The sequence below is a fragment of the Indicator indicator genome, chromosome 15, assembly GCF_027791375.1.
Source record: "Indicator indicator isolate 239-I01 chromosome 15, UM_Iind_1.1, whole genome shotgun sequence".
NCBI lineage: Eukaryota > Metazoa > Chordata > Aves > Piciformes > Indicatoridae > Indicator > Indicator indicator.
Genome location: NC_072024.1, coordinates 6,239,566 through 6,251,010, shown reverse-complemented (window position 1 = coordinate 6,251,010; position 11,445 = coordinate 6,239,566). Strand labels below are relative to the sequence as shown.

The window sequence follows — 11,445 nt, the reverse complement described above, 5'->3', positions numbered from 1 at the left end:
AGGACTGCTGGGGTTTGAACTACACTGGCTGCTGGTGCCAGCCATCTGCTCTGAGGCTGGAGGGCTTGGGGCACAGTCACTCCAATAGCAGAGCCACCCTGCGATGGGCTGATACTCCCGTGGCGCCTCTGCCTGAGACAGACACTTCCCTCTACACCTGAACCTCGACTCCCAGTTTCAGGGAGGGCACAAACTAGCTTCTTCGTGTCGATATTCAATGTCCTCCACCTTGTGCCGAAGAAACAATGAATATACTGAGGGCAGCAGCGCGACGCCTCTGGCAGCGGCCCTGCCCGGGCATGGTAAAGGGCGGCGCGGTGTCACACGCCTGTCATTTGCGCTGTCGCCCGTTTCTCCCTGGTTTCAGCAGCAGAGAAGCGGCAGGGGTCGGGCGGCGGCGGGGCCGGTCCCGCGGAGCCGGGCCGGGAGCCGCCCCGGGGCGGTGCCGCGGAGCTCTTAGGCCTGCGCGGCGGCAGGGCGCTGGTGGTAATCATGGAGGTGCAGCTGGCGCCGCTGCGGGCCTGGGATGATTTCTTCCCCGGTTCGGATCGCTTCGCCCGGCCGGATTTCAAAGACATCTCGAAATGGAACAACCGGGTGGTCAGCAACCTGCTCTACTACCAGACCAACTACTTGATAGTGGCCGCCGCCGTTGTCTCCATCGTGGGGTCAGTGCATCGGCCTCGCTTGCCCTCCGGCAGCGGCGGCCGGGGAGGGGCCTGCGGGGAGCGGCGGGCTCCGGGACTGGAGGAGGGGTGGACTGTTGGGTGGCCCCGTTCCCCGTCCGGGGAATGCTGCGTCTCGCCCGGTGCCGCGGGAACGGCTTCGGCCTGGCCCCGTGCGCTGCACTGCCCGGGGGTATGTCGGGGCTGTAGGGAAACTGCTTTCCTTCCTCTGTCTATTCCTGAAACCTCTGATTTAGCTGGTGTCGCATAAGAAATGATGGCTTGGTTAGAACCTGCCCTGTGGAGGGAGGTTGTTAGCATAGAAGTGGTGTTTAAAAATTATCTATTTATTGGTGGGGATCTAACAGATTTGAGGACTCCTTATCTTCCCCCTACCACGCTCATCAAGCCCCTTTGCCAAGGAAGAAGGCTTCAGTCACCCAGTTTGTCACCGTGTGCCTGGCAGAAGGCAGTAGTGGATTTGTGTTGGGATGTCCCTGCTCTGAAACGCTGAGCTGTATCCTATGCAGCCATACGCACTTCCTCGCTAAATCTATCCAATGTGACTGCTCAAGCTGAGAAAAGCTTCGCGGTGAATTTAAAAAAGGAGCAGATTCTGCTGTTACAGTCCCAAGCTTACATCCAGAGGACAGAGCAAGCCTTTATTATTTCTGAGATAGCTCATACTGAAAAGCCTTTAATGTGAAATAAATAGGGCACCTAGTCATTTCATTTTGGTGGACAGGATTGAGAGCTTTGAGGCAGTGCCATCTAATATGATCATCTATCAGGCCCAACTTTCCTGAACAGAATTGTGAAATAACCTTATAATCATCTTATGAATCAAAGCCTATGCAGCATTTCTACAAGTATTGCTCTAGAGTCTTGGGTCAGAATGCTTTTGAGGAAGACATGCAGCAGAGGCTGAAGATTGAGCTTTTTAATACAGAAACTGGAATACTCCACTATTCACAACAAACAATGCACAAATTGAAATGCTTAAATTGGAGAACTGCCCAGCCCCTAGGCCAGAATAATTTTGACTGAAGAGCATCTTATCTTGTATGTTGCAGAAGCTGAAAATTATTCCCCTAAATCCATTATTTATTTAGTTACTTAGTTAAGCAGTCTGCATCATCTAAGAGCTTCTGAAGCTGTCGAGCCAGCAACTAAGTTGGTGAAGATTCTCTGGGCTGCAGGGAGCTTTGGCTTTTGCTCTGCAAAAGGAGGGACTGAGAGCCCTACTTTCACTTCTTGATGCAAAAGTTTGGCACAGCAGTGTAGGCTTTCTTCTTAATTTTGGTAGGGATAAGATGAGACTTCCATGGTCTTGCTGGTCTTGGCCTAAACTTCAGTGCTCATTTGCCTTTGTTTAGCAGTGTGATGCTGTAGCCAGCTCTCAAGAAGTAGGTAAATTGCAGGAAGTCAAAACAGCTCTTCTCCCCAAGAAGGTGAGGGGAAAACTGAACAGTTATGATATCTCTGGCTGAAAAACTGGAATGGTAGCAGCTTTTACTCAGACTTCTAAATTTCTCCTTTTGAGCTCTGATCTTTTTTCTTCAGATCAAGTGTGTTATATCTCCCACTCATTCCTCACTATTTCATTTGGGTGGAGAAGAAGAAGAGAGCCACAGGATATGGAGATTAACATCAAAGCTGCAATTCTAGTATCTGAAATATTGAGTGGTCACCCTTTGAATTGAGAATTTTGGAATGAGGAACACCTGGAATTAGGATCTCAATCTCAAATTATTTTTTATTGCATGTCTTAGAGCCTTTGGAGTATGATGAATCTGATTCTTCTAACACTGAAGTAAAAAAGGATAAGAAAGGAACTCGAAGGAAACAGGATAACACTTCAACAGAGAAGCTATCCATTTATTTTATTAAAAATACTTTTTGCTTGGCCAGACTGTGGCTTGGGAGAAAGGTAAAGAAAGTTCTCCTGATAAATTTAACTTGATGACTATGTTGCTTCCTTGCACTTTGTTCTGTGATGGGCAGGAATGGCCAAGTGATAAATGATGAATCATAGCTTTGTAGGAACTCCAGGGCTTTATGCAGGCCTAAGGGCAGAATTACTGAAGCTGCTAGTGTAGTGGTCTTCCTGTGATCAAAATTACTTTAGCCCATGACCAGCTTTACCTATTTTCAAACCATCTAATTATAGATAGACAGACCTGGAACACAGAGGTGGTGTTTTTCAGCTATAGTAACACTTGGTATGGTGATGCTGAGCTGATACAGAAATTGTAGCCTGGAGCTTCCTTGATATGGGAATTACAGTTCTCATTGCCACAGCTTCAATTTGTTGTCTCTTGCACATCAAAGTTGACCTCTTTAGCCTCTTACGATCTCTCTACAAAGCATGGAATAACCTTAACATGAGTGTACTGGAACTGTAGTAGTCTCAACTGCATCATTTCTCTTCCTTTCTCCCTCCATTTGCCTTGTCTAACAGCTATTGTTACATGTAAATGATCTCTGCTTGGCAGCCATGTAGATTTTACTTTCAGCTTATGGGAGGTATAAGCAGGAAATAAACTGGTGAACAACAGACCAACACTACTGAATTAGTGCCACTCTACTAATACAGGCTGGTATCAGCAGCCCTGTCTCCTCCACCCTCCACACCCTGCACATTCCTTTAAGAGTGAATCTGGGCAAATATGCTCTCCCTTCCCCCTACAACTCTGTTGCAGTAGACTGCCGGTACAAATCCAGATCTTTACTAAATCAAATTGTGCCCTTTCCCTGTTGTATAAAAATTGAGCTGCCCGTTCTTACCCTGAGCCAGGGCCCTGTCACTGTGAGAGCTCTACAAATAGTGATTAACATCAGTGCCTCCCACAGCATCTTACAACTCCCCTCAAACAATGTTTGGTTAATAAGTGGAATTTCGCTGTGCTTTCACCTCCTCCAACAAGGCTTCACTGTCTTGCAGTTCAAACTTAACTACTTGATTTGATGTAATTTCTTCCAGGCTTTTGTTGCCATGTACTTGCTAAAAATTAGTTTCTAAATCTGACAGTAATGAAAGGTGTGTTGGATTTCAGCATGATGCATCTTCACTCTTTCCTGGAACAATATTTTCACTGCAACCTGAGATTCAATGTCTTTTTCTTTTGCTAATTCTTCTATAAAATACCTACTGTCCATATGTACAGCCTCTGGCAGTTTACAGACCACTACCTTAGCTGACATGCTTCTAGTGATTCCCTTGCTGAAATGAAAACTCCAAAGCAGTAAAGTGCTTCATTTCTCTAATGCCTGATTAAAGATTAAGCAAGCAAAACACATTACTTTAAAGCATATGTAACATAATAATATCAGTACACAAGTTCTTAAAGGTCTGGCAGTTCTGCAGAAAGGAATCTGCCTCCTGTTCTGAGAGCAATGTAAGTGAGGAAGCATTACTGAATCTCCTGGGACAACAAGCCATGTATAGTTTCATGTGCCACCTCTAGTTACAGCTAGAGACATGGGGAGAGAGAGGGCAGAATTTTAAAGATACTTAAATTAATACAAAAGTCTAAGGAAACATTTAAATGTTCGAACCTGCCCACTGCTTGTAACATGATGGAGCAAAAGGCCTTCTGAAAGGGTCTTTTCATGCTTATTTGATGTAGTGGCCTAACTGAGCTGCTCTAAGTAAAAAGATGTTCTGGATGACTGCAAATATCCTGCTCAGTGCCTTGTTTCAGATTTGCCTGGTCACATGCCAAAGAAACAGATGTGACAGCAACTGTTGAATAATCACCCTGAGATAGGCATCTAAAATGTAGATGATTCAAGGATGGAGCTAGTTTGCTTTTGCTTTTCCTGTGGCCTGTCCTAATTCTGGGTTTATACTGCTGGAGGCTTCTTGTCTTGCACAAAGGATGCGTCTTGCTTGGCTCTTTTTTTTCCCCAACACTGTGTGTATCCTCCAAGTAACTGCTCACCTCTCTTGCTGCAAGTTTGTGCACAAGTGTGCAGATGTGAAATAACATGACAGGAAGAGGCAATGTGGTAAGTCACTGAAAGCAGAGCTCTTTGGGCTTTCCTGCCCCTAGATGGGAAATCTAACCTGTCTCCTGTTGCATGTAGGGATGAGCCTAGAAACATGAACCCAGTAAGAACAAAGTATCTCATCGTAATGTGGTTTAGCTGGTGGGAGGTAGATGCCAGTACTTCTTCCTGCACAACCTCCCCCACCAGATGCAAGCAACTCTGCTGTCTGTTGATACTTCTTACACAAAGTGTCCCACGGTGCTACTTGGCAGAGGACACTGCCTGTGTCCTTGCAGCCAAGCAGGTTGTTTCTTCTATTTTCCCATCTGTTTACTTTCTGTCAAACCAGATGCCAAAGGTAACTTGGTCTCTGAGGGGCAGCAAGAGCACAATTGGAAGCTGTCTTGCAACGCTGCTGACAGGTGACAGGTTTTCTTGCCACTTTGTCTCAGCTGTACCGGAGGTCATGGTATCCTAACAGGGTTGTACCATGTCTACTACAGAGAGCAGTACAGCAAATCATCCAGCTAGGGTGCTGAGCTCTGGGCTGCTAGCCTCAAATTCTGCTTAGTCCTGCAATGCTGGCTCTTTTCACTGTTGTGAAAGTTAGTGGCTTTCTTCTCCAACCCCAAAAGAGCTTCTCTTCCTCTAAGTCATCTGAGCAGTGTAAACTCAAAATACCAGACCTTTGCCATGCTAATAGTTTTGTGCATTACATTTTTAGGTATCTGAGAGGTCTCATAAATACCTGCTAAAGGGAATTATATTTAGAAGGTATCTTGTAGCACGCTTAATAGTTGGTCACTTACCTTGTCTCTGCAGCTTTGAAAGACTTCCAGCCTTCTTGCCTGAGCATGTTTGGCATAATATGTTCTGATATCTATAAATAAGCCAATGTTGGTGGTTCAACTGTAAGGTGGCTTCTAGGGCTGTTACACAGCTCTCTTTTCCCCAGATAATGGTGTTCCAAAACAACTTGTCCATATTTTTTCCTTTTCCGTCTCTAGCTATTGTGTTATTGAGAGCAGCATGCCAGCAGATCTGAGTGAAACTGGATAATGGAGGCCTGCCTTCCTGAGAAATGCCATTGCTGGAGAAGAGGATTCTATATACATATTTCTAGGAGAATCTCAGTGCTATGAATTACACTGTGGGCGACTCAAGCAATAAAGGGGAGCTTGGCATGTGACACCCTATCCAGTACTGTAATCAACAGTATTGAAGTCCATGGGCACATGGCTAATAATTTGAATACCAGTTTTCAGTGGCAACTGCTGTCCCCATCTGTTTTCATGTGCCTCTGAATGACTTCATTTGATACTTAGGTTCACTGTTTCCTTGTACGCATTGGAATGCAGCCCACTTCAGAAAACATGTAATTCAAATGACTTTCCCCAGGAAAGTGGGATCTTTTGACTGCATTCTTTTTTTTTTTTTTTCTTCAGTCAGTTAAACAGAACCTGGGTAATAACAGAATGAAGCAGAGAACAGAGAAGTCTTTGGTCTCTTCCCTATAAATAGAGAGGTATTACTCCTCACCACCAGTTTCTGAAGTTGTAACGAGAGTAGAGGGAAGGACAGGGAAGATAAAGCTCTGAGAGTAATTAAAAGACATGGAAAATGTAGAGTGGAGCTCTGCCTATTACTTTGCTGTCTCCAGGATAATCTTTTTCTGTAGTTCTTTGGGAAGAAGAAATTGGTTGCTGTCAGCTGTGTGAGTAAGTTTGGCCATTTCTGCCCCAAGCTAGCTGTGATGTGGAGCTGATTTCTACTTTAATCAGCTATGTCTAGTAGTATGTATAGAAGCCAGGCACTACTGTGGTCCAGTCTTGAGTCACCCTCCTCCTGCTGCAAAGCAGCGCAAATGAAACTGATTTCTTTCCAGAGGAATGCTGTTCACTTTTTCCAGCCTGGAAACTTATTAAGATTGACAATTCAGTGCTAAAAATAATCTGGCTGGCTGCAGGGAGTGACTCAGATGCAACAGGCGAGTCTGCCCTATCACCCCTTCCAAAACGGCCTGGTAGCTTTTCAGTATGAGTAGCAGGAGCAGGTGGGGAACGAGTCTTAATTTTAATCTCTTTCCATCCAGTTGTCCTGTCTCCTGTTGGCACAACTAAAGAATCAAGAGCCAGACTCTGCTCTGAAATAATTCTTGGGGGTTTTGCCTTCTTTAGGAAAATGCTCTCTGGCACTGCAGGTAGAGTGTTGGCATACCAGTTCAAGAGATTTATTCTGCCTGTGCCGGATATGAAGCACAGACCACAAACCATAGCATCCTCCTCAGCAGTGGGGTGGAGTGATGAGTCATTTTGCCTGTTAGCTTTGGAACAGTAAGACTGACTGCAAAGTCTTCAAGAGGAAATCTTGACTGTGTCTGGTTTTATCAGGGCTGTGTTAGCCTGCTGTTGTAACAGCTTGGAGCCTTCAACTGCTGTGTAATTAGATCGGTGCACATACAAGCAAGTAAATCAGAATGCACGTGAAATCACATAAGTTATTACTATGGAAGTGAAATATAATAGAGCCTGGAGTTTATGCAAGTATAGAAATGAGCTCTGGATACTTGGGGAAAGTTTGAGCAGGTGATGTTCTTGCTCTGGTCCAGAAAAGGGACTTGCTGTTTATAGTCCAAAGCTGATTCACTTGGTGGCTTGGTTTGCTTGGTAACTCTGATAACAATAATAGAACACAAACCTCATCAGTGACTCTCTTGCCAGGCCTGGCTCTTCTTCCTTCAAGACCTTTGTCCTATGCTCCAGTTCCTTCTGACTCTGAGGCATGCTTGCTTGCAAATAGGCTTCCAACTGTTGTGCTGGTGATGGAAAGCTCCTTCTGTGGGTTCACAAAATTATTTTGTGTGCATATAAGCCAATGAGAAAGTTTATTCAGAAATACAAAACAGTGCTGTAACTTCCTTTACTCAACATTCTCCTATCTTCCCAATTTGCTATTGAAAAGTTAGTTCATCTGAGGCCTAGGCTGAGCCTGGCTTTGGTCATGAGTAGGGCAACTGACCATTGGCTCCATCTGCTGTCAGGATTGCACAGGCAGGAAGGTGCTGGTGGTAAGCACCTCTATTGATGAGGTGCTGCAGAAACTCATTATCCTGAGCTATGCTCATGAAGGGAACATAAAGACTATCTAAATTCACTGGTAAGGGTTGCTCATTCAGTTACACTTGTTGCTTTATTTAGCTTCTGCCTAAAAATCAGAGATTGATAAAGGTGTTAACAGCAACAACTGACTTCTTAATGTGTTATGTCCCTAGTAACAGGTTATCAGTGAGCTATATGTTTGCTCTATGGACACATGTTGTAAAGACTCTGAAAGAGAACACTTTTTTTTTTTTCTCTCTCTCTCTCTAGATTTCTGAGTCCTTTGAACATGATTATTGGTGGTACTGTGGTGGTGCTGGTGTTCATGGGGTTTGTGTGGGTATCACACAACAGGGATATACTCCGCAGGATGAAGAAGCAGTACCCAACCACGTTCGTAGTGGTCATCATGTTGTCTAGCTACTTCTTGATCTACTATCTGGGAGATGTCATGGTGTTCATGTTTGGGATCACACTTCCTCTCCTCTGTAAGTATTTTTCCTCTTCTTTGGGGGGCTAAGGGCACATGACTTGAGCTTTCCCAAGTAAGTCTGCATTGGCTGTTGTGTTTACTGCCTCTATTTAAATGATCCCAAACCAAAATTGCAGGGGAGGAGACACGAAACAGCACAAGCCATCTCTCATGCTATTGTTAAATGGGTACCTGTGGTTACTTAAGCAGTCATTGAGACTTCATCTTCTTCCAGTGATGTCATGGCATTGGAGTGTCTTAAGGTGAGCACTGCAATGACTGTGTGCTTCTTGGGCATTAACAATTTACAAATGTGTTTCTGTCCTGCAGTGATGTTTGTCCATGCTTCCCTGAGGCTCCGGAACATAAAAAACAAGCTGGAGAACAAGATGGAAGGAATAGGCCTGAAGAAGACCCCAATGGGCATCATACTGGATGCTCTAGAACAGCAAGAGGATAGTATCAACAAACTGGCTGACTACATATCCAAAGTGAAGGAGTAAGCAGCTGCAACATGGTATTTTTAGCAGTTGCAGGAGTGTAGTTGCTATTTACTATTGTTCAAGCTTGCTTTCAGTTTGTGTACAAACCAGGAAATGCACGTGGTACAGATTAATAGTTGCAGAATACAGGTATTCCAGGGTCTTCAGGGCTCCTCTAAGAACATAAGAGCAGCAACATTTTTTTCTATTGTATAGCAAAATGTTCTGGTGTTTACACAAATACATACTAACTTAAACGTGTTTGCTTGTCTCTTCTTCTGGGGAGAGGTAGAGGAGAAAGAGATGGAAACCTATGGAATGCGGTCTCTCAAACTGTCTTGTAGCAAATTTGTCTGATAAAAGTAACACCCCGTTCATCTCACTTCTACAAGATGGCAGTTCAGCCAGTTTATGCTGGGTAGCATCTTCAGGATGGCAATGATCAGGGTGAGCTGGAATGTATGAAAAGTCTTTTGCATCCTCCAAGTCCTTCACTTGAGTGGTCCACTTTAAGACCACGTTCCTAGCTTAACTAGCAAGCAGTAGAACTGTGCAAATGCTTGTGATGAATATGGGTTCCTGTCCTCACCTCACATTCCTCCTTTAGCAGCTGGGAAACAGTCTAAATAGGTCTAAGCATGCAAAATATACATGGCACTGTGCTGCTGTCAGTTCCAGTAAAATGCACCTTTGATCTCTCCAAAATCTTGATCTATAGAAACTGCTCTTCCCTGCAGGAGAGCCAGACTCCCTTGCAGGTCAGCTAAACTATGGCAAATTGTGGGGAAAAAAAGAATGTTTGCAGATAGATATCTATCTCATCCAACCTATTTCTACCCTATTGATGTATTTTTAATCCTGCTACTTTAGGACTTACCTTGTTCTGCTTTAGTCTGTATAAGCTGTTTGTAGATGGAGGTATATGTGTGTTCTCAAGCGTGGGTCACCTTTTTCTTTCTTAAGCAGAATACAAAGCTATAAGTAAAACATGCATCTCACTGACTATGTGCTTCTGACACTCTTCAAAGGAATAAACTGGATTTCAGGTTTACAAGTAAAAGCAATAAATGTCAAGACACAGTTTTTGAAAACCCATTCTAAATTCATGAAGCTATTTGCCTGTCACAGCACCTGGAAGTGGTGTGGGGGATTTTTATATACATATATTTTAACTTAACTGCCACCTCTGATAGAATTATCTTGATGCTAGGAGCTTACAAACACTAGGGTGGGGAAAGTTGTCCAGGTGACACTCCATTGCAAATATTCTTGCATTTCTCTTTTCTAACGGAGTAATTAAACTTACAAAAAAGCAAAGATCCTTCAAGTTGAAGCTTTTATGTAACTTACCATGCTGTTTTCATAGTGAACTGTGTAGAAATCTGACAATGTCATTCCATCTAAGTGTTGAAGTGATCAGTATTTATTGAGGATGTCTGTATATTCCAGCTGAAGAGTCAATGGCTTGTTCCTCACTTGTAGCACATGGTCTTTGTTTCTTCCCTTCGAGAACATAGTAACCTAAGATTTCATCTTGACTGTAGAATTTTAAAGAGCTACACAATTATGAAGGAAAATAAATTCTAATGGTGATCACAGAGTGCATTTATTTCAGATTTGGAACAGTGGTTGGGAATTTCAGCTTGTCTCTCGGTGGTTGGTGGAAATCGCTGGGAGGTGGTGGGAGATCTGCTGTCATCCTGCAGCTTGTGCCACAAGCCCGTGCTTGTGGTTAAGCTGCTGGCTTTGAATTCTCTGTATCTGTATTAACTTCATTCAGGCATGAGTGACCTCTGAGCAGCAGGAATGTTATGGCCTTCCTCTTATATCCTCACAAAGGCTTCTGTGGAGTACTTAAAGTGTTTGTTCATGGTGATTCAGTCTCTTATATAACTCTGCTTTACTTAACTGGGATTTTACATTTCTTTTAGTTGCCTGAGAGGGATTTTTACTTCTAGGATTACTGAACAGTATGAGGAAGCCAGCTCTGCTGCAGTCAAAGTAATAGTATGATCTCTGTATCTGACTGCTTCCTTCCTGTGATCACTCAAAAGGCTGCTCAGTGGGAGAGCATGGTAATAGATGTCAGCTGCTTTTGGGTGTGGCAGTCATTTGCACCTGGCACCTTGATTGTTAACCACTATATTTTCTTTTCTTCTGTAACTTTCTGTCTTAACTGCTCTCGTCTCAGTTGCACTAGCCTGGCCTTAAAGCCAGCACAGAGAGCAATATGCTCCAAGAGCTTTCTGGGGGAGCTGATTTTTGCACTTGTCACCTGCTGCCATGCTTCATGCATGAAGGCTTGGATAAAAGGACAGAGAAAGTACAGACACTTTCCTTCTTTTCTCCTTTACAAGAAGATAGGACTGTATGAAACAGGTGCAGTGAAAGTGCTACTTCCTTTTTTATATCTCTGTCCTGCAGAAATGGCTTTCCCTTCCCCCTTATGTGATGCCTAAAAAAACTACTTGCCATGTCTTAGACACTAATCAACCCGGTTTCCCAGGGCTGCAACACTGCTCTTGCAGAGAGTAGCAGAGCTAAGAGAGAGCTTTGCAATTTTGGAAGATGGAGAGTTGAAAGATACCAAGGGACAGACAAAGAGAGGACAAGAATAAATGAAAATTTGAAGTAACAATAGTAGAGATTATCTTGAATTCAAAGAGGTCCTGGACACAGCTGATATTGCAGGCCTTTTGTAATAAATGGAGGAAGGGGAAGCAGGGTGGGACTGG

General features: G+C 43.9%; 1 protein-coding gene across 1 annotated transcript; it reads left to right on the top strand.

The window, feature by feature from the left end:
• The first annotated feature begins 492 nt into the window (after positions 1-492).
• ARL6IP5 (ADP ribosylation factor like GTPase 6 interacting protein 5) lies at positions 493-10,296 on the top strand. Its single transcript, XM_054387332.1, has 3 exons — positions 493-668; positions 8,027-8,244; positions 8,559-10,296. Exons 1-3 carry the CDS (start codon positions 493-495, stop codon positions 8,729-8,731), a joined length of 567 nt encoding a protein of 188 aa, XP_054243307.1. The 3' UTR covers positions 8,732-10,296.
• Positions 10,297-11,445: the final 1,149 nt, after the last annotated feature.

Bases quoted from the DNA above. Each gene is read 5' to 3' on its own strand.
- ARL6IP5 (XM_054387332.1), top strand. From the start codon at position 493: ATGGAGGTGCAGCTGGCGCCGCTGCGGGCCTGGGATGATTTCTTCCCC. The intron at 669-8,026 runs GTCAGTGCATCG...CTCTCTCTCTAG, and splicing joins GCCGTTGTCTCCATCGTGGG to ATTTCTGAGTCCTTTGAACA. The intron at 8,245-8,558 runs GTAAGTATTTTT...TCTGTCCTGCAG, and splicing joins GATCACACTTCCTCTCCTCT to TGATGTTTGTCCATGCTTCC.